We start from the raw sequence: 24,142 nt of genomic DNA on the forward strand, positions 1-24,142 counted from the left end.
ACAAGTACAAAACAATAACATACGCAGTATTTCAAATCTTTTTGCTGAGTTATTCTGAACTAATAATTAGATTATGCAAGGCGAGGATAGGTTGGTAAATAACGAAGCACTTGGATATAAAAATTGTTTTATGATATAAGAGACCTCCTCAAAATCTATACAATGCTAACATGTATGAATTTAATGCAATGGGGCTGTTCATAATATACGTACCTAACACTAAAATTTGGATTTTCAGACCTCCCCTCCCCCTTCTAACACTTTTGTGACTTAGTTCCCTATCGTTCAACATTTAAGAATAAAATAGCATAATGGTCTTCTTGACTCTCCCTCCCCCCCTCCCCGAGTGTTACCTATGTATTTCATGAATGACTCCATACTTGATGAATTGGGATGAGCACACAAGTAACTGCGTTGAAAATTCAGTTCTTGACCCATTGTGATTGAGAGCAAAAAATAGTCTCTCTACACTACCAATTGAGATTAGGTCTTTCAAAAAAATACCTTCCATTTTACTCTGTCAGTGTAGCGTATGGAGGTACTGCGGTTCATTGAAAAAAATAGAAACTGTGCAAACAAAAGAGGAGGCAAAATAATTTAAAGTTTTGACTAGTTCAAATATTTAAGAGTCAAAGAAACAAGGTAAATTACATAGCTCTCATGAGAGGAATGAGCTAGATTTTTAAATTGTGACTAGAGTCAGAAGCTACTGAAATCTACACATCTACAAACATCTACGTACCTGGGTGAATTCAAATAAGGGTCAAATTCCAGGTTCTATTTCCTCCCAAAATTTTTTTCTGAATTTTTGGGCAAACCAAACTTTATTTTGACTATCATTAGGTGTAGACTTAGGAAATATAGCTCGTCGAGCTTAATAGTTGGGCTTAAACCCGAATCTCCACCGTCAAGTGTATCACTTCCCAAAATTTGCTCTAATTTTGCCTGATTTCCTAAATTTTCATCTCAGAGGTGACATATAATACTTTTAATTAAAAATTGAACACAATTGTCATAAAAGCATCGTCGATCACTAAATTAAAGCATAATTGAAAACATGTAACCCTTTCATATCTTGCAGAACCAAAAAAATTAAGAAAAAATTCATCTGTCATGAAAGATATCTGGAGCTTATTCTGCTTGTCTTTTAGACAGTTCCGTCTGTCTATCAAAATGCGCACTGATTTCGTTTCACACGAGAAGAAGCTTTTATTTCTTGGAATATTGCAATACAAAATGGATCAAAAACACCGAATTTTAAAACTTCGAGTGGGCGTGTACCCGCTGAAGTGGTGATAAAGCCAGGAAATTTTGAGGACTTACATTAACATAACAATTACACCGGTCAACTTTTTTTTTTTTTTTTGTTTTTTTTGATTTTCCGAAGATTTGCCAATGGTTTCGGAGTAGATTTTTGGCGCTGATTCTGAAGAACACCTCCATTTACCTGTATCAATGCGATTTATCCTGGGAAAGTTCGGAATTTTTCCGGAGAAATCGGAATTTTCCTTAAAAGTCTAGCTTTTCCAGAAGAGTCAATTTTCCGGGAGAATCTGTGCACGATGGAAAAAACACAGGAATTTTTCGATTTCGTAGCCTAAGATACATAAGAAACCCTATATTGCACCCCTATTAAAATTTCCTTTCTTTTCCTTATACCAAGGTTTTCCGGTCCAGTTTCATAAAAATCAATTAATTAGTCACCGAGATAGTGTTTTAAGCCACGGCCACCATCTTAGATTTTCGAATCTTGGAAAGACTAAAATTCGAGTTCCCCATTCAAAAATACCCGCGGGTACCAAGTTTCGCGTAAATCGATTGATTAGGCTCTGAGATAGCATTTTAGGCCATGTCCGCCATCTTGGATTTTCGAATTTTAAAAATTTGACTAAAAATTCAAGTTCCCCATTGAAAAGTACCCCCGGGTACCAAGTTTCACTTTAATCGACTGATTAGGTGCTGAGATAGCATTTTAGGCCATGTCCGCCATCTTGGATTTTCGAATTTTGAAAATTCGACTAAAAATTCGAGTTTCTCATTCAAAAATACCCCTGGGTACCAAGTTTTGCGTAAATCGACTGATTAGGTGCTGAGATAGCATTTTAGGCCACGTCCGCCATCTTGGATTTTCGAATTTTGAAAATTCGACTAAAAATTCGAGTTTCCCATTCACAAATACCCCCGGATACCAAGTTTTGCGTAAATCGATTGATTAGGCGCTGCGATAGCATTTTAGGTCATGTCCGCCATCTTGGATTTTCGAATTTTGAAAATTCGACTAAAAATTCGAGTTCCCCATTGAAAAATACCTCCGTGTACCAAGTTTCACTTAAATCGGTCGAAAAGAGCGCCTACAGGGCTTAAACAAACAAGTCCCAGTTGATTAGGCGCTGCGATAGCATTTTAGGTCATGTCCGCCATCTTGGATTTTCGAATTTTCAAAATTCGACTAAAAATTCGAGTTCCCCATTGAAAAATACCCCCGGATACCAAGTTTCACTTAAATCGGTAGAAAAGAGCGCCTACAGGGCTTAAACAAGCAAGTCTCAGTTGTAACAGTTTTCCACTCTGTCCCACTAAGCTGGGACATGGGACAGGATGGAAACATATGGGACAGGATGGAACGGGACAAGATGGAACGGGACAGGATGGAATAAGCTGTTTTTTAAGCTTATCTCTAACAGTAAAGACAATTTTGGTGTTTTTTTTCACGGAATATTTAGTAGCACGTCCTAGAGGATCGGAATAAGAGAAAATTTTCCCTAACGCACACTTCGAAAGTATTTTACGAGCTGATATTAGTGTGTGTGTGTATGCTTGACGCCCTGTTAGTTATCATGTATAGCATTCTGTTTGGCATCATTAATGGCGTTAATCTTGCACAAAAATTTGCGAATTTCAGAATTTTTGCCATCTACGACGTGTGAACTATTCAATCAAAACAAAAAAAGTCGTTTTTGGAAAAACCTCAACGTTACGGCAGTCATTTAGAGCTTATTACATCGTCGCCATGTCTCTCCTGACTGTTGCTGACTGTTGCTCGGGACAATGATTCTAGCGCGTGAAAAAGTTATTGATGGAGCAAAAAATAAATTGACCTATTTTTTTTCTCAAATTCAAAAGCATTACCTATCATCTCCGATAAAGTTTTCTCAAATAATCACTCTAGTTATGCTGCAACATCGATTTAAAGTCAAGAACCAGGCACGGGGGACACGCAAATTTGGGACAAATGTAGGCAATTTGCACATTCAAAGTTCTCCTAAATTTTTATTTCAGTCCAAATAAAGTGGGAAGTAGCATGTAATAGTCAACAATAGTGTGGAAAATGAGAAAAAAATTTGATCTGCCCATGATTCTCAGATTATGACGATTAAAACAGCTCGGGACACCAAATTAGACGCTTATTTGAACTCACCCACATGTCCCCTTTTAAAAAGGCAAGACATGCAAAAGAAATAATTTAATGGACAAATTGACATGATTTTGATCATAATCAAAATATTGCCATATAGCAATCATCAAAAATTAACCAAAACTGAACTGATATTTTTCTCAAGGGCCCAAGTGCCAAAATCTAAGCCTCCAGAAAAACGGAAAAAAGTGTGTCATCCAGCGTAAGTTCAATCTTTTGAGCTTAGTTTCAATAGGTATTCTTCAGATAGATACATTTTTGGGTCTTAGAAGATTGAACACATGCCAGATGACACACTTTTCCCTGTTTTTTTTTCGAAATTTGAATTTTGGCGCTTGGAATCTTGAGAAAAATATCGGCTTTGTCCAGAAAAAGTGCTTATGTACATGCTTGTATAAACAGAGTCTAGCAGACAAATTTTAAGTGCAACTAAAAAAAGTATCACTTCTAAAGCATCATCTTACTTTTTCTTAAAAAAATGACGAGAGAAAAAATAAAATTACCAACTGATATTACAGCACTTTAACCTTACAAATTATGTAGTACTTAGCTGCATAAAAAAATAAACCTGTGTTTCTGTTCATGAGTAGGAAGTTCAAGCAGAAATAATACAATTATGAGTAATTGAGTAAGTAAAAAACTGTAGAAGGAGGTAGAAAAGCACTTCTCTCTTCTCTTGTGACTAGATTATTAAATCAGACATTTTTCTTAACAAGTTTATTTGGCTACATGGAAGTATTTTTTTTTCCATATACATAAAAGCGTGCGTTTCTTTTTTCCCTGTTTTAATTGCCCTCCATCCAGGCAGGGCTAAATAGGATAGGAGAAAGAATAGCAAGTCATATATTACAAAAAGCAGCTCTGTTCCCTAAGAATTCCACTGAGAAATTCTAAGTTTCATGCTCAATAGCCCGTTACAATACTCTACTGATGTTTCACATAGTTTTGTTTCAGAAATCTATTGGAAAGAGAAATGATTGTTCTAAAAAAGTTTCTGATTGTTCTCAGTAACACCTGTGGTAATACTTACTTTAAATGAGTATTAAAATTCCAATAAAATACAATGCAGAAAAAAAAAAAAATAATGACTTACGTCAGTATCATATTCTGTCATATGATACGCACAATAAAAGAAAAGTGTGAGAAGCTGCCAACATTCACTAAGTTTAAGAAATTGCATTTGCAGAAGGACAGCTGCCTCCTAGTTTCTTACATTCAAAATCACAGGTTTTTCAACTTATTACTTTTTACAGTCGAACTTATCTATTTTTCTAAGCATATTCTGAAACCTTCAAAAGTTTGAAAAAAATTGATTGTTATAACAAAATAGACCGTTGAATTTATTGAGATAACCATATCCTGACACGGACTTGTCTTCAATCAAAAGTTAAATCTTTCAGCTCCATATAGCCACTGCAGAGGTTTGGACATAGCTTCTTCTTGTCTGAATATGGAGAGTACTGCTGCCGTCTCTTGTAAACAAGGGCCCTGAAAAAACAGAAGGGGGAGGATGATAAAATAATTGCACGACAAGTAACGAAAGAAACTCCAAAGCCGATATATTTAAAATGCATGGAAAAATATAATTTGGTGCAATATTTTCTCAAGATTACAGAGATTTTGTTCCAGCAAAAATGTTAAATTAAATTCAGGGATTAGGCGGCAAATAAACGCCACACAACATGCTAATGTGTTTCATGTGTAGTCCATAAAATGCATGAATATTTTACAACAATTCAATCCTTCCATAATTTCCTCTGGTAGGTAAGAATTGAGATATTTCACAAGGAATTTGTAGCAGACATGAAAGAGATAATAATACGGATTAGACTTCCTAGTTAAGCATATATTATCTTTTTTGGATCACTGATTTCTACATGATATTAACTAAAATGATCTGCGTCCTAGGTACCCTATGTGCAAAATCAAAATTGAAACTCTAAAATTGGTATTTCTCGATTTATAACTTTGAAGCATTCCTACTTTAAATTATTCTTTGGGGAGAAAGGGAATTCACTGTTTATTCAACAATCCTTTATTTTTCTAAAAGACGGAATGACTTTTTTCTAAAAATTTTATCTAACATAATTCTTGAGTTCTCCTAAGGAACTACTAACGAATACAGGAATTTTGAAACCCTCGTATCTACATCTTTTCCTAGTTTCACTGTCATAGTTAAGTGGCTAATTAAGTATGCCTTACCTCTTCACTTATCCAATTTTGCTGAAAATCTTATGCAATTGTGATTGCTGACTTTGAATTTTAAAAGAAACTATAAAACACCATTGAATTTTACCTTGAGAGTACATGTGATCCAATTTAGTACCAATAAAGTTAGGAAACTCCAAGTAAAATGTAGCTGAAAACGGCTTGCGATTAGTGGACTCGATAGAGGCACAAAAGCATCTACAAACACTCAAAGTTCTTAAACAGTGAATAAGGAAAATAAAGAATCATGCAAACAGATATTAGCTGAATGAACAATCTGTCAACACGTTCAAACTACACTTATGGATATTAAACAACGTATTCCGTGTACAAAAGGAGATTACAAAAAATCCATGTACAAAACCAAAACTCAAGCCTCAATATATTCTGATAAAGTTCGTCGGCAAAAATTGTTTTGGTCTTCTTCTTCACAACTAAATTAAAGGAGGCAATTTAGCAATCACTTTAAGCTATTGAAATAAATGTATTTCTAGTTTTCAAACGGGGCACATGCCATGGAATACATGTAGCTTTAATGAAAGTTCAGTTTGATTTAGTCGTCTTCATATACAATTGTTAATTATTTTTTTTAACTTTACAAAGCAATTATTGTGGGATACATCAAAATCATATCATTGATGTACTTCGATATTTTTTGGTTCTACATCATCAGGATATGTGAAAAGCGAATAAATGAAAAAAAAAGAAGAAATGAGTGAATTAATTACGGGGATTTCTCCCGCCTTTTAAACTCTAAAACGAAAAAAAGAGAGGAGTCTGTGATTGCAAGTTTCAAACTTTTTCTTCCCTCACAAACCACTCATAACCTTTGCTTATTTCATGTTATCTTTACATATATCTCGACGGTGAAACTGCAAAAACGCAAACCTTATTTGCAGTTTTTCAAATCTAAGCTCCTATTTTATTTTTTTAAGGATAACAAACCAACATTGTGGTTTGAATTTTTCACAGAAAGAAAAAGAATCATGTAAGTTTTCAAGAAATAATGTTCAGTGGTTTGTTATTTACAGTATGACAGAAAGTCTGTAATGCCGCAAACCGAAATGCACTTTTTTGTAGTTTTCTCGTTAATACTTGATAAAATGAGTTATTTCCTATTATCAGTCAAAATGTGCAACGATAGGTCAGCTAACAGCTTTAAAAGAATACATGGCGCACAATCTTTACAAGATCCAACTACAGTGACATTCTGTTGAGAAACGATGCCTTTCCAATTAATTTATTATTTTCTTCATATAAATATGACATGAGAAGAAAAACCTCTGATTTCATTCTGTAAAAATATTGTTTACGAATTGTACCGCTTGTAAAAAGCAGATAACTGACTTTAACTCTTCCCTCTCCTAGAATAGCCGGTGAAAAACTAGGCTGAAAATTGGTTCTCAGGCATTGATGCACTTTTTGTGATTCAGCTGCATTTCAATATTGAAATTTAAAAATGACATTCTTAAATGCAGTTGTCTCAAAATGTCAGTTAATTTTCATTTTTTGTGAGGATAAAAATAAACTGGTAAGCACACTTTTTTTTTCTTTTTAGAAAAAGGAAAAAAACCATTGACTGAAACTATTGATTATTAACTATTACTAAGATGGTAGAAAATTTTGTAAGATATAATGACAACTGATTTTCCTCCGATGAGTGCAATCTGATGAGAGATTTGCAACCTAACATATCGAGATACTTAAGTAAGTGCTGTTCTAGTTTCACTTTCAGTCTACTATCGGTTGGCATTGACCGCTTTAGACTGTTATAAAAAGAAAATTCGATAGGTATAGCAGACATTCAAGCAAGAGCAATGTATGCCTTCTTCAGGGGGCCAACATTTGTGAAAAAATAATTACTGAAGAGAGACTTGCAATTATGAAGTAAAAAGCTATGAAAAATGAGAACAAGCAAAAACTCCTTGGCAGTATATTTTGACAGTTTTCTCAGCCTCTGAGTTCAGTTTTTGAGACTAAACTAGCAAAATTGTTCGAGTTATAAATTCATAGATAATCAACTCTTAAATTGCGGTTTCCTTAGGCAGTGATTTTTTGTCTTTTGATGTACTTCATCAGAAATTGTTTTCCGCAAGTGCTCCATGATTTTCGAATGATTAAACTGTGAGTAGAACGGACAAGACAACATCCAAGCTGGTAGCAAAAATGGAAAACTGTCATAATAATGATAGCCAGATCAAATGAATAATGCAAGAATAAAAGCTCTAAATTTCATGAAATGTTAGTCTAGTGGAGTGGTAGCAAGAGAAGCTTTGAAATAATGAAAATAAAAGCAAAATGTGAAAAACGTCAGCAGTATTGATTGTATTTTTTCTCCTTTATTCACAGTTCGAAAACAGTACTTTAGTGTCGCTTATTTACAAGTTATTGGTCAGTCTGAGAAAATGCAGCGTAAATTTTATAAGCGGTGGCTTTAAAAAAATTGACGATAAAAATAGAACAATGGGTAGCTAGGTATAGGGAGAGAGGAAAAGCTACAAATCACAAAAAACACACATTTTCACTGCGTTTGGCCTTTGGACTTAAGTTTGAAATTCCATTTCAAGGCGCAAAAATGTAAGAATTGTTAGTATGCGAATATTTCTATGAAATACACTGCAAAATATAAAAAAGTATGAGGACCCAAGGAAGAAGGCTAATTTGGGTCTAATCAACACTCCTTCTCCTTCTTTAGAAAATGCCAATTTTTAGGCGAAACTCTTCAAATTTATTGTGTTGTCTTTATCCTGTTCCTCTAGGTTGTGCGTTTTTTATCATATAAATTTTTCATGCATATTTACGGTACTTGAAGATCAACAAGAATTCTTTAAATTTATTTACAGTGAGTTCAAATGTCTAAAATTCAAGGGGAGATAAGGACGTCTGGCGCAATTAACATGTTAAAATTGAAAGTAGGGGCATCTGATGGTAGGGTATTTCCCTTTGAGTCCGTTCAATTCATTGACATTTTCTGAATTTTGAGAAGGACAATGGCAAAAGGAGGAAAGGTTTTAAAACATTTTTGAATGAGGATATGAAACAGATGAAATGTCAACTCAAAGATGGCAAAGTAAAATTAAGAAGCTTGAAGCACTGCTTGAAATGAAAATGCTATTAAATGGAGTCGTCAATCAATATCGAAGAGCACAGCTTGTATTATTAAGGAGGCGAAGAATTTCCGAGATTTAGAGTGCCTGCAGGGAGAAAAAAAAATTATAAGCATGAATAAAAATCATAAAATAAAAACACCATTCAAGCAAAAACAGCGGAAGAGATATAAAAATGCAGAATGACTAAATGAATGATTAAAGTTGATTTTTAAGGGATCAAGAACATTTGAGCAATTAAACTCAACATTTAGTGCAGCAAAAAAAAAAAAAAAAAAAAAAAAAAAATTTAGGTATCGTACAAAAACAGCTACAAGGATCGCTTTTTACATTTTTGACTATGAAATTAGAACTTTTTGAGTGTTAACAAAACTTATTTTGTAAAAAAAAAATAAATAAATAAAATAAAATACCCAGGCACACAAGTGAAAACAATTTAATGTCAAATTAATTTTTGGGACTTAACTTCTTTGTTTAAATATTTTGCTAAAAACCAAGTGAGCATCATGGAATGAATTGAAAATACATTTTACAATGACTTTTAGACTTCATTTGAGGTAAAATTTGCCATGCAAAAGTTGAACGCCACATTATTAATGAAAAAGATTGTCGTGATTGTTCATTAAATTGTAATGACAATTAGAAAATTAGACAAGCCACTTTCTATGATCATCTGTGACAAGTGTTAAATTTCAATAAATTATACTTATTGGCCAATAAATTTCATGGGTCAAAAACTGAGGGATCATGCAACATGCAACATGAGAAAGCTTTAGATGAGAGAAAAAATGTACCAAGAAGAACATGCAAAAAACACTGAAGTTTCACCAATATTGGCAAATCCTAAGCTCTAAATTCATGCTGGCAGCACGAAAAACAAGACTACAAAAAAAAAAAAAATTTCCAGAAATAATTTAATTTTTAAAAAAAATGGATGAACTTCGTATTCATATAAAATTCAACTCAGTGGAGGATTAAGTTATGTAAGGAGTTTTAACAAAAGAGGACTGCAAGACACTTAGAAATGTTACGTGTACAGCCATTTATCACTGATTGATAAGCTTTTGAACCATTCAGTTTGCAGCAGAATTCGATTCCTAAAATATTCTCTTTTGACAACTGATATTCAATGTGTAATTTCAGTGTGCTTCACAACTGTGATGAGCTTTGTCATTGTAATTGATTATTTTGAGCATAATTTTTTCCTCCACTCGCAGAAATTTAATTTTTATACAGATGAGATTCAAAGATTGCCATTCAGAAATCTTCCTAGGAATGAATATTTTCACTTAGATTGTCCTTTTTATGAGTAGTGTTTGAGGTGTTTCTTTATTGAGTGCTTTATCTATCTTATCATTCATTTAATACGAATCCTGCTATTATTCAATACTAAGTAACTTTGATTCAATTTTGAATATTTCTTCAGCTCTAGCCAGAAATTTTCGTAAAATCCAATGTACAGGAGAAAGATACTTAGCTTAAAAATATATCATTATATTTTATCGTCAAATAAATCAAAAATAAAGATAGACATGCGGCAAAGGAAATTACATTGATTGGTACCGACAATTGAACAAAAAGTTTTTACTTTTGATACATTTGTCTTCTTTTTTTGAGCAACTTGACGTCAAAATATTTGAATAAGTTTCAGAGATAAATATCTACTTATAGTGAAGACGATTTTCTTTTAAATTGTCATGATAAAGTTCAAAATCTGCTATTAATCAACATTGACCAGGATTTACTTAAAATAGATTTTTTTTTAAAACACCTACAACCTCAAAAAATAATTTACCTAAATATTAAGAGCTAAGAGGTAACTTTAGTGTCTTCATTTGAAATATCATTGGTTAAAGCTACTATCAGAGTTCATCATTTTTAAAAGTATTTTCCATTTTCATTATGCTTTTTTAAAAAATTAAATTAATATGGAATCAGAGGAATGTTAGTAATGAGGATTTAAGACACCTCCGTCTTATTAAAGAAGTTTATAGTCTTTGGATAGCTTTTAAGAAAAGTCTTTACATGGTTGATGGATAATTTTACAATTTTCAAAATATTTTCCTACATTTTGGAAACTTTCTTCGAGATTCACTAAAGTAATCTCATTAGTCCTCTTGGTTCCATTATGAAAATAATATTGAAGTGCAAGATGTTATTAAAAATGAACGTAGCCTTGAATTACTTTAGATGGAACAAATACACATACGCATACCTATGAAGTTATATCAATGGCCAAAGTGTAAAACCGCATTGCGATGTTTCAAAATATCTGCTTGTATTCTATTTTTTCGAAGAGAAACAAACAAACATGACAGCTGAAAATTTTTACATGATATTCCACTTATAGAGAGGAAACATCACGGCAGTTTTCAAGAAATCACGTTGACTAGTTTTCCAAAGAAAAAATAAAGTATGATAGGAAGTCCACATTGTCGCAAACAGAGGTACGGGGTTTCGCACTTTGGCCATCGATATGCACATTTATCTTGACTGAGGTGTCAAGAAAACAAACAAAAAGGAACCATAGTAAAAATAGAGGAAGAAGGGAACAGAAAACTTCAAAGTTAAACTCAAAGACTGAAACCAATGGTTTATGCATCAGATGCCAACAAAAACAGGCAAGTTTGTTTTCAACTAAAACGATGTTAAAGGATGAGGAATGGTAAAAAGACAGCAAATTAGTTTTAAAAAATTTTACTTAATAGCAAAATCACAAATCAATTAGCAATTACGTTTAATAGACTAATGATGAAGAGCTGCAAGAGCTTCAAGTTTCGTTCGGTTGAAGGCAACATAAAAAAAACTAATAACAAATACTAAAAATATACTTTAAAACAAGTTAAAAACAGTATTTGTTCGAGATTCTATTATAATCAAAATTTACATCCTGTGTTTTGATACGAACTTCTAAGATACGTAAGTCTCTTCCAAAGGAAGCTGATGAGAATTTTTGACAAGTCTTCCAAGCCTTTATCCACTTCTAATAGGTCTTGATTTTTTCGGTAGGATTGATTGGTCTCTATCCCTAACACTCTGCAGATGTCTTATTTGTTTCAATAGAAGTTGTCTGTGAGATGGCACAAGCCAGAGGAGAGATACCCTTACATCATTTGGACGCATTTGAATCAAAATGAACTATATCCATTGATACATGAGCCTTGTCATGCGTGTTTTCTTATGGATCTCAGGGCTCATGTCAAAGTGATTAAAAGGTCTTTTGATTTAAGTATGTCCATTTGGTAGAGGAAGCCTGGTTGGGTGTTAATTTTGATTCTCTGCGAAGTCAAAGCTACTCAGAAAATATAAGTTTGCTTGTACCTTTGAGAAGGTGGGATTTTGGTCCCATCAGCTTTGTCTTTTTTAATTACCAAAAGTGTTATCCGCGTTCGTTCAAGAACTTTCTCAGTACCAAGCATAATGCGGAACCTTCATTCAATATGTATTTTCTATTTTCTTTTTCATGCCAAACTTCCAAGGGCTCACCTTCTCCTTATTTCCCTTTTTTTAATATTAAAGGGTATTTTTGTTGTGAGTTAGACAAAAACCAGAGACTGAAAAAACTTTTAATTTAGATGGCAGACCTTTCATCTTCCTCATAAGACAGATCATAACAAGTGAAAAAAAAAACCTTGCTCAAACATTGAGGATCATGATTTCTGAGAGGAAACGAAAAAAATAAATAGTAGAAAAACAGTTTTTAAGAGGTTCAAATGTGTGTGGATAAAACAATTGAAAAGCTTCCAGAGAAATGGTAGGAGTTACTTCGGACTGTTAAATGGCGGAATGAAGAATTGAGCAAGATAGATTTTAAGAAAAAATAAGTCCGGAAAATAATAAAATCAGTCCTTCACTCTCAATTTTCCTGCAAAAATTATTTTAGGTTAAAAAGAGAACTCATGAATAACCATTCTCTGAAAAAATAAGATGTAATGACATCCTGATTTTATTTATTTTTTCCATTTCACCTTAAAAATTAGTTCCTCAAAATTCATAGATCTAACACTTAATGGCACACCATTTCTTACTTTCATTCTCTGTTAGATAAATTTGAACCTCTATTTGTAAAATTAAGATTCTATTGTTAGTCATGAATTTTTTACGCCTTGGAAAATTTTGAGGATGGTTTGAAATCGTTTTAGATCAGGTAAGCTTGTAGATTTATTATGTCACTTAAGGAGATTGAAAAAACTTGTAGCCGAATTTGAAAGTTATTAATTTAAATATTAAAAGTTTAGAAGACATTTGTGAATTATTCCCATCAGTTAAAAAAATGAAATACAAGAATAAACAAATACAATAATCGAATAGTGCAATAATATTTGATTTCATGGTAAGACCAACTACAGCAGAAATAAATCTATGCCACTCTTCAATTAAAATATGTACTTAGTTTAATGAATAAATAATCAAATATTTTTACAGCTGCGATGAAGAGGAACTTCCGATTGTACACCTAACAAAATAATTAAACAAGTTCGGCCGACTGACCACATTAATCAAACAGGCAACAACAACTTAACAAAATACAAATTTGCACCATCGTACGATTGCAAACAGCAATAAACTAGCTAATTAAAGTATCACACAAAACAATGACAATCCTACGCTACCGTAAGACCATGCAGATCAAGAAACATCAGAGATTGCTCATTTCACAAACGCTATCAAATATTTTACGGGTAAGCCTGCTCTGCCAATCAAACAAACAAACAAGATGTACCATGATTAGGACTGGATTTGTACATCTTCTCTAGTCACCTTCAAAAAAATGAAATGGATGCTACTGAGCCATCAACTACGATAAATAACAGCTGCGAGCAGTCGGACAACATCTTGAAGAGACTCAATTCAATATATACATGTATTAAGGTGATTCTAAGTCATCTAGAGAGAAGATCCACCCTTAAGTTGCGTTGCTCCACGGTTTGTGTCTTAAGAAGCAATAATTATGGCAATGTACAAATAAATGCAAGAAACTGATCAATAACATGTAGCAGCAATAATACTGAGTAGTACGAAATCTGCTTTGAGAAAAATCATTAAAAATTCATATCAGAAACTACCATAACTGTGGTTCTTCATTGATTCAATGTGTAGGAGAGAGAGAGAGATATTACATTGCTATCTGTCTCTTACACCAAGAATCTCTGAGTCTTCAAAAAATTGACGACATACAACCACAAGTTATGGATCAGCTTCTTGCATAACTTGTGCGTTGTGATAATTATTGCTTCTCAAAAATACAAACTGTGTAACAGCGAAATGTGGTGGTGGATCTTGTCCCTAAATCTCTTAAAATCACCTTAAACTGACATTATGATAGCATCAAGTCCGTATTCATGAGAGCAGATGACCTTCTAAGGACTATGTAAAAAACATGGGGACTCGGCAAAGTTGTTTGAATTTGGCAAAGAGACTGATCGTAACTTCATCATTTCTGTTTTTCTATTAATGATATTGGACAAATAAAGTCATGCATGAGATTCATTATGAGATGGAAATAAAAAAGAGTTTTTGAGGGTTAGTGATTAGTGGTAAATAAGTCTAGATTATGAATTTTTCTAATTAGGGAGAGTCGCTCTTTTGTAATAGGCAGGATTTATTTCCGTTAAATGCTAGGTCAGATTTGCCTGCGGGCACTTGCGGTACTTGTTTAAATGAAAGGTAAAATGTATTATCTGTCTAAGTTGCAGGACATTACAAAAGGAGAGCAGTCAAACCTTACATTACAAGATGATCCTAATTTGAAAAATTGCATTTTTAGACAGCGGAAGACTGATGTAATTGCAGAGAATGAAAAACAAAAATCTAAAAAAAGATCTATCAAACCGAGATTCAAATTCTGAAACTACCATCTTTTAATACTCACTACTGAAAATATTCATCAGAATCAAGAATTAGAGATAGAATTGGTGAGCTATCAGGAGGCCAAAAATTAAGGAAGCATAAATATTTGTTAGTATTTTTCTAATTAAATTACACGTATACAAAATAGCCCGAATAGCTAGACTAAAAAGAGAGGTATTTCCTCTGTAAATTTGGTCAAGAGAAAAATGAAAACAATTCTCAGTCATAGTGGAAAAAATACGTGATTTTACAATACGTAAGATTAGATATATAAATAAATAAATAAACAGATATCAGGAGCGAATCCTGTTTGCTTAATGTGAATAAAAAAATGGATCGATTTTCAAAATAAAATTTCATAAATATAGGAACAATCAGGCACATTGGTACCATTAATTTTGATCGATAAAATTCAGAGGCTCTAATACTTACAGATCAACATTTCCGTTCTTTGCTTAGTCTAATTTAAAAAAAAAAACCCTCGACATATTTTTGTAGAAAAAGTGCTTAACATACAGGACTGTAAAGTTTCGCTTTAAAAAAAATTTGAGAGAGGAAAGAGTGCAAAAATCATTGTGAATTTGATCAATTAATTGTTATTAAACGATCACTTGGTGTGTCGGAGATACATACTAATAATTTGATGGATGTAACAAAACGACATGATTCAGCTGATTGACTTAATTTAAAATTCTTTTATTCTGCTAGTTTCTTCTAGTAGAAAATATACTTAGGATTGGTCTAAATATTTTGAGTGATGATAGTAAGTAGAATGAGGGAAAAAAATAATAAAAGGGGGCATAGAAAGAAATGAAATGATAGGAAACAAATTCCCAGCAAACAACAAGATTTATCAAATGAAAATCTACTATTAAAACTTGTTTTGTGGCTATAATCGGTGAGGAAGAAGCTTGATTTAGTGGTTCATAGATGCTTTTGCAATCAAGAGCAAAACTACATCCTTATAAAAGAAAATATCATTACACATTAAAAAAGAAACATAAAAATATTTAATCAGTCACTGAAGAAGTGTGAAATTGCAACCAATAATTTTTTAAGCCCAAATAGCCGCTAAAGAAACAGAAATATGATGCTCTCTACTTGAACAGATGTAAAAAAATGTACTTAAAAGAATGGGGTCGGAAAAAAATTTGATAGCGTTTTAAACCCAGATAAAAACTTACAAAAAATACGATGGAAAATTGGCAAAACTTTTCCTTCAATCGAATAGAAAGAAGTTGACAAAGAAAGAATCCGAGTTGATTGTCGCATCCATTAATTAACTTGAGTTACTGACTCAATTTGTAATTGCTCAGTTTAACTTCTCCTCTATATCTTTTAAGTAATTGAACTACCTAATTTTAGCAAAACCCATACAGTTCGTTAAAATAAACAAAATGAACGGGTTAATAAATAAATAAGAAGTGTTCTGGACTAGATAACTTAAAACTAGGACCTTAAGGCTACTTGTTTTGGTATTAACAAAGAGCGCAAGGGTCCCATGACACACGAGCCTTGTGATGCCATAGGAATGAAAAGAGGATCTCAGACCAAACTCCCGTCTGCAATGAAGAATTCCCAACTTGCAATTCCTCGTTTCTCACACAAAGGAACATATCTCCATTGCGCTGTTTCAGTATTTTCTACTTACATTTTATTTTTTTATAGAACAACTGTCCATATGAATTTTCTTGATGTTGAAGTGATTTTTCTTTACTTTTGTTAGAATAGAATCTGAAATTTTCAGACTATTTCGTGCGACGGTTTTCCCATGAAAAAATATAATGTTTGTAGAATTACTGAAACAAGCGTAAACAAGATGCGTTCCTTGGTGAAAGAGACAACAAATTACATGAAGTATTGGTATTTTTTACCGCAAATGGCAGCTTTGGGTGAACTATTTATTTTGAATACACCGTGCTACAGTAATCTTAAGATGAGTGTCTTATGAGATTCAACCCTGAGAGATAGATGAATGATCTGACAAGTTACGGATATTTACAATGGGGGAAAGGAAATTCCGAAAAGTTGACAGGAAAATCAAAAGCACCGAATCCTTCGAAGATAATGCCACTCTGGTCAAAATTCACTGAATTACACGACAAGCAATGTTTTTTTACTATTTTGATGCTCAAGAAAGGCTGAGTTGCAACAAAGAAAAAGTAGCAATTTCTGCCTTCAGTTAACCAAAAACACCAGCAGTAGCTGAGAAAATTTTTTGATATTAGTTTCAGTTTGGTACTTCACCGGTGGGAAAACACTTTCAGTTTTTCAGGAAAATAAGACAACAAAGTAACATAATTTTTTTGGTTTAAAATCTGCAGATAAAAAGTCAGGTAAAAGATATACTGGTTTTAAACGGTGAATTAATCTGCAGAGCTAAATGTTACTTTTTGAATTATTTTTGGATTTTCTTTTCTTGTCATACGATTTCCTCCTAACTTTAAGGAAGTAAAAAGAATCCCCCAGTAATTTGATCATCATTTGAACATCCAGATTCCCCTGTCATCCTGCACCAATTTCAGTGCACAAAAAACAGGAAATGGAATAACCTTCCTTAAAATCTGGAGGTCGAGCCGAGACGTTGCAGTTTTGCCCTAATTCCTATCTTTACACTTTCACAGACGGTAATGACTTCAGGGAAAAGTGATGAAAAGATGAATAGATTACAAAGAAGAGACAGAAAAGAAGAGGAAGAAAACAACAGTAGTATGGAAAACAAAACAGGCCAGAACCACTAGGACAACAGCAATAAAGTAATTTTATGATACATCTGACCTGCTATACATACACTGGGCTCAAAACGAACAACGCCATGCTTGATCACATTACCTGAACAACGATACTCCACAATTAAACAAATGTTGAAAATATCTGAAAAATAAAGAATGAAAAATCCTGTTATAGATTCACAACCAACCAATTTTTGTCATCATAAGCTCTCATTTAAACCCTGGTTTATGACTAACTTGCTTGCCCAAAAAGGGGCCAAATTTTATATACATAGGTGATAGATAATTTTGAGTTAGGCAGGCGGACCAGCGAAGATGTTTTTTAAAATAATATGATTTTTGTAGATGCATTTACACAGGGGCACAATGAGAAAATTATGTACTTTTAAATCAAATTTTTCATAGTTTTGTCAATATTATACCTTCCGTCTTTAACGAATTTCAAAATTTCACTCCTTCAGCGTTTATCTTTCATTAAAAGTTAGCCAAATTTATACAGTGTAAAAGCTGAAATTTTCGATACATACCTCACCCAATGAATCCTGCTGCTAGTGTTGCTATGAGGGCTAAGATTACTGTAAGAACCTGCGTTTCTGCAGACAGTGAACTTTGTAGAGATAGCGCTGACGATCTGATACTGTGCTCTTGCTGGGGTGGTTCAATAAACCTGTCTTCTGCCGTCATCCGTTCCCCATATTTGTCCAACAGTTCCATAATGATTCCATTGGTCCATCCAAAACCCATTTGTACTTCATATTCACCACCACCTCCGTGTCCACCGGGTACAGTCGCATCATACTGCAAAGATAATGTAAAAGTAAATCAGTGAAAAATCATCAAGCAAAAAAGTTTGCTACAGATCATTTTCTCAAGACAAAATGAGCATTGTCATTTTACAAAACAAAACACAGTGATACGTGAAAAGACCTTTTGCTGATCGGCACTGTCAACTCTTCACTGTTTTCTTAAGCTGCAAACTACACAAAGATTATCAGTGACCAGAAAAAAAACCCACTTAAAAATGCAGCCTGAGCTGTAAGTAACCACTGCTGAACATTCTTTCCCCTCAGTTTTGCACTAATAGTAATTTGAGTTAAAATTTGAGAATCTTATGGAAGTCAGTGTAATTTTTTTGCTTTGTTTTCTTAGCAGAATACTGTGGACCCAGTACTATTTTACCACCTTGATTATCAGTAATTAGATATGTTTTGATTAAAAGATAAGAACTGCCTCAGAATGAGAAGGGAGGGTGGGAAGAAAGTTTGTCGAATGGGATCCAGAGGAAATTAGGAATAGCTAATCTTACCTTTTCATACATAATTCCTGTTTCATTATAGGCCTTGAAATTGGATCTGACCCATCGTTCACTCATTTCATAAGCAAGGTCTTGGGCCCAACTGTCACCAGTAGCATCCAGGGACATGATCATAATATATTGGAGTGGTGGCCATGCGTTCGGATAGTCCCACTGTTCACCAGAATGCTCGAGCGTCGTAGGAATGCCACCCAAGTTCACCATTATTTGTGTTTTCTCCAAATATTTCATCACCTACATAAACACCAAGAGAAAATGTTAATTTTACTCTTATGGAAAATTTGCACGCACATTTGTTATTGCTTCATCTGAGAGTTTTGAGAGAGCTGATTCCGCAGTATTTTTCTGATATACGAAAAAGTATAAAAAAAGATATAAAAGTGAAATAATGCACCGCCTGGTGATGTCATTTGGCGAAATTTCCAATGAAAACCCATGTATTTTATACATATACAAAATATTCACAATTTTTTAAGCAAATTCGTTTTTTATTGAAGGCAATGTCCAAAGGCTCATACAGCATTTTTCCTTGGCATGGCAGTATGGTTATGCATATTTTTTCTTTAAATTTCAGATATTTTAGATTAAATTGTGAAAAAAAATGCTAGGAAACTTGGAGGAAAAAATTCAGAATTTTCCTAGAAAATTTGTTTTTCATTGAAGGAAATATGACAACGTCTGAAGGCTCATATCGTCACCTTCCGGCCAAAGTATCACAAGTGCCATGCAATGTTTAGAAATTTCCGCCACCATCATGTGTTTTTACAGAGAACTTGTTCAACGAAGCTGTCCGAAAATTTTACTGAATTTTCTTTGTGCTGCCGATAAAATTCAGCGAAATTTTCAAAGAGATTCAACCGACAATTTCTCTAATAAAATGACGGCAGAAATTTTGAAACGTCGCACGGCGCTTGTGAAAATTTGTTCCGGAGGGTGAGGATATGAGGATTTTCCTGAGGACAGAAGAATAGCAAGAAGACTTAGCGATACCTTTGCGGTGAAGTATTCAGTCTTGTTCTTCTCGAAGCACCCAGTCCAGAGCGGTGAGATGTTGGTCGGGTAAAAGTAGTCCCTCTTGACTTCGTTGACGATATCATAGTCGAGCCAGGCACCCACTTCATCGTGCCACAGCACCTCTGTCACGGCCTCCATCCAATCCTTGCTAAGTTCCTCATATTTGATAGCCTTCTCGGCTTGGCCTAGCGTCCGGAAAAACTCCGATAGTAGAACCGCGTTCCAATACAGGATCGCATTTAGCTCCACTGGTAGTAGGTATGTCGTTTTAGCATTAGTCAAGTTGCCTGAAACCAAAAATAACGCTCTATTTAGATACATAAAATACAAGAGTTCATTGAAATCAGAGGTCTTCTTTGGAATGATAGGGGAGGGGGTGGGGACATGGGCCGCGGCCCATGGCGGCAAATGTTGCAATTTTTTAAAACATTGGTATCAAAGAAAAAAAAAATCGGATTCAGAAAAAAAATTAAAAACGAGAAAAGGCGACAAAATCTCTCATTTCCTGAGAGTTTAAGTATAGTAATTTCTAATTTATTAGTCTTTCGGTGATACAAGAGCTTTCATTAGTCAAGTTGAGAGAGAAACCAAACACTCAATTTGGCCTGGAGCGGCGCGGCGCGGCGCAGAGTGCAATGATGACGAGGACTTGAGATGAAAAGGAGAAGCCCTCGGCGCGCCGGTCAGCATGAAACACTTATTAGCGCCTACAAGATTCCATGAATACTTCACGCATTGCATCAAACGTAGTGTGGTCAGAAGCAGCTGTTGGCTTGAAACTCATGGTGCCTACGAGACTGCATGAATACTTCACGCATTGCGTCGAGAGTGCGGTCAGCAGCGGTCGGCGTGAAACACATAGGACTGTAGGGAAACTTCACGCATTGCGCCGAACACAGTGCGGTTGGCGCGGGAGTAGAAATTAAAATTATTAAACCACATTTATGTTTATTCTTTCATTATTGTTTCGTTCATTTCTTATAAAAGAGACGCCTTGTCAACACAGAGATAGGTTTACGGAACTTAACTTTCGCTCAAAGTTCCGAGAACTTTTGCTAGTGTCGAAAGGGCTTTCACAAAAAATGTGCCAAACACGAGTAAACGCGTCTTATGCACCCCTCCTCCTCCGGCACGTTCACTTAATGGACTGTATCGATGTTTCAAAACGATAAGAAGGGGGCAGCAAAATACAGGCGGCCCATGGGCGGCAAGTAGGTAAATCCGGCCCTGTGGAGCTCTTGCATGTGTCAGGAATTTGCGATTTGAGTTCTGATTCCTATGTAAGATTTCGCGCGAAACACGATGGTCCTACTGGTTTTCTCTGAAATCAACTCCAAACCTAAAAAAAAAACTCTCAAAGTTGATAGCTCTGATGAAGGATATCCCACGCTACCCTGAGAGTCAACCTCTATATCAAGAAAAACTCTCTATGCATAGATAGGGAGCAAACACATTAACAGGGTTGCCACTTTATTTGGGGACACCAAAATTGAAAACAAGGTAATCTTGCTAATTTATTTGCTCCTTCTCTATGCATAGAGAGTTCGTCTTGATATAGAGGCTGTGGAATCTCAGGGTAGCGTGGGATATTCCCTCCATTACGGCCTCAGCTTTAAGAGCTTTCTTTGAGCTTCGGGGTTGATTTCAGAGAAAAGCAGTGGCACCATCTCGCGAAATTTTCAGAGGAATTTTTACGTAAATCGGAAATTCCTGACGCATGCAAGACCTAAATTGCGCATTCCTCGACTTGAGGCATCTGTTCTGCCACTGTTGATGATCTAGGTGAAAAGAGGCGCAGAAAAAGACGGTTGGTTAAGGCAGAGGCAGAGGGCAGAAGTCAGGAGGGAGGCGGGGGAGGCCAGGGGCACTCGCGCGAGTAGGACCAATTGAACTTAATGATTGGCACTGGCTATAAATAAGCACGCATCTCTCGTCTGAAAGAAGCTTTCGGCGGGATCGGCAGCGGCATTGCACAGAAGCACGGCAGTGAGGTGGTTCAGGGGTCAACCAGAGCTCTCGGAGGTCAATAGACATTAATCATTCCATCGTGCAGCACACATCGCCCGCCAATTCACAGCTCTCCTCTTCCTTCATCACACTCTTGCTCGTTCATCAAAGGAGGATATAACGAGAGGTGAAACCGTTCTCCAGGGGGACTCGCGCAATTTTCACGCATCATATCTATGGAAAAACTGCGAAACCACATATCTCAGGGTGTCTACTAAAACAGGCTGGTCAAAAATAAGTACTTTTACAGTGCTTTTTCAGTACATTCTCAAGAAATTCAGTACCTCCTCCGACAGAAAAATTCCGTACTTTTTCAGTGCCTCCATTTGATGAAATTAGAAAAATTTCAAAAATTTGAATTTGCGACAAAAATGACACAAATTTTTAAAAAAATTCCGGACCTTTTTGCGGAATTTCCGCACTTTTCCAGTACTTCCGGATCGCCCTTAAAAATTCAGTACTATTTCCGGACTTTCCGGCAATTCCGGACTTGTAGACACCCTGATATCTGCATTGCGGTGCTCCCAAATCTCCGCTATTTTACTTTAAAGACATACTTTTAAATAGTTGTCGGGCAAAATTTTTTGTTCGAAACGTTGAACCCGTTCTAGAGAGCCAATAAGGGTGGCTTAGCTGCTTTTCCCTGACACTTTCGTCCCTTTCCCTGACATTTCAAGGTTTCCCCTGACTTTTTGAAATTCCCTGAAAATTCCCGGTATTCCCTGACTGTGGCAGCCCTGTTAATTGCGGATGGTACATAGGTGAGGGGAGGAGGCGGCCCCGACCTTGGACTCAATGCTGGCGTTGTCACCGGGACCTAGGCTGAGCTGTGGGATTGCTATGCCTTAATTAAATTTAATAACCATAATGGCGCGCCTGAATCACGGACGATCTGACGCACACCGCGCCATCCGCACCCAGCGGACCGCCTGCCACTCCTCCAGCGACTCCCGCCAAAATGTCTAGCGCGAAAAACACCTAATGAAAAACATTTTTCCCGGTAGAGCAGTAAAATTTTTTATAAAACGGGTGTTTTTTGCGTGAGATATCGATAAATAGCATCGCGAATATAGGGGTGCATTGGTCAAAATGATTAAAAAGTGAGAGCTATAGTGCCGTGCTAAGGAAAAGCGCCGCATGAACCTTCAGACGTTGCCACATACCTCTTGATAAAGCACGAATTTTTTCGAGAAACTTATGAATATTTTTCTTCGAACTCTACGGTTAATTTTGTTCGCGATTGCACCTAAAGTTCCTGAAAATTTAAAGGAAAATATTCATGACTTTCCTCAAAAATTAACATTTTATCGGGGGAAATTTGGCAATTTTTGGACGGTAATACGGCGTTCAGTGGATCGAGTCAATTAGAGAGATCGGACATGAAATTTTTGACTTAAACTACTTTTTATGCTTATTTCGTCATATTTTAAACTATAAGGAATGCCTTCAGAAGAAAATTTCACGAGAAAACGATGCAACCACTTTTAGGACCTCAAAGTTTACGATAAACGAAGTTATAAGCTTTTAAAATTTCCAAATTTTGTCCGACCTCTCCTATTGACTTGATCTACTGTGCGGCGTTTTTCCTCAGCATGGGCAGAATACTCAGATAGGCTCTTTCTCCTCCAGCAAAATTGCTTATATAAATCTATGATTTGAAACAACATGCGTCCATTTGGCTCTTTTCGCTTTTGATGGTGGACGGGGCATGACGTTGTTTTTGAGGTGATTTTGTTCACATTCACCTGCCCGTGACCGGCGTATTGGCCAGTCCGGGGGTCGAGGTCAGTAAAGTTGACAGAGGGCGACAGTTTTCGCTGTTTCCGCTCATTTTTTTCGCATTCCTCCGCTCGGCTTGGGTTATCGAACTCCGTACTTGAGCTCTTGTAAACGCACTGGAAAAAAAAGAATCTTAAATTTGCCGCCAAGAAGTATTTCTTCTTAAATCAAGAATTTTTCTGGTAATATAAGCTACTTTTTTGCTTAACCCAAGCATTATTTTCCTTGTATCAAGAAAAAGTCAGCTTAAAGCAAGAAAAAAAAATTTCTTGGCGGCAAATTCAAGAATCATCATGCTTGATCCAAGCTACTTTTTTTTCAGTGCGTAGAAAAATGCTCACTTCACATTAAACACCCAACTTTTTCAGTTTAGATAATAGTTTCTCAACACAGTATTGAGGTCTGTGATTGAGGTGCACCTACACTGATGAAAATATTTGTGTTTTTGTGTCATACTTTGGTTTAATATAGGAAATTAAACACTTTTGTCACTATGTTGGAATTTTTTGCCAACGTGCGTAAAGCAGGACATCTAAACACAGAGGGAAAAAACTCTTGCACTGCACTGAGGATTGGCCCAACAAGGCCAAAATGCGGCTGTAGTTGTCTTCCTGAATGGACGTAACTAGTTTTGCACCAAACAGCATATCTCTTTGAGGGAAAATTGTGCTCATATGAGATTTTCCCCTCTGTATTGAGATTTTCAGCTATTTTA

The 24,142-nt window shown here is 35.2% G+C and overlaps 1 protein-coding gene across 6 annotated transcripts in view; it reads right to left on the reverse strand.

Moving 5' to 3' along the window:
- Positions 1 to 95: 95 nt before the first annotated feature.
- The window catches only part of LOC109035992 (trehalase), a 113,648-nt gene continuing 89,601 nt past the window's right edge, over positions 96 to 24,142 (reverse strand). For 3 of the 6 annotated variants that reach the window (XR_011899753.1, XR_011899755.1, XR_011899754.1), the window contains 5 exons: positions 19,618 to 19,928; positions 18,619 to 18,861; positions 17,845 to 18,110; positions 3,423 to 4,903; positions 96 to 742 (listed from right to left, as the gene is read on the reverse strand). Coding sequence is in view for 3 of the 6 variants with exons in the window: in XM_019049907.2 (XP_018905452.1) it covers positions 8,751 to 8,817; positions 17,845 to 18,110; positions 18,619 to 18,861; positions 19,618 to 19,928 (887 nt within the window). In the remaining 3 variants the exon portion in view is untranslated. Of the gene's footprint in view, positions 743 to 3,422; positions 4,904 to 7,924; positions 8,818 to 11,411; positions 17,455 to 17,839; positions 18,111 to 18,618; positions 18,862 to 19,617; positions 19,929 to 24,142 lie in introns of those variants that run through there. The other 3 variants (XM_019049917.2, XM_019049907.2, XM_019049911.2) reach the window with 3 other exon arrangements.

Source organism: Bemisia tabaci, chromosome 4 (genome assembly GCF_918797505.1).
Source record: "Bemisia tabaci chromosome 4, PGI_BMITA_v3".
In the NCBI taxonomy this organism is placed as follows: Eukaryota; Metazoa; Arthropoda; class Insecta; order Hemiptera; family Aleyrodidae; genus Bemisia; species Bemisia tabaci.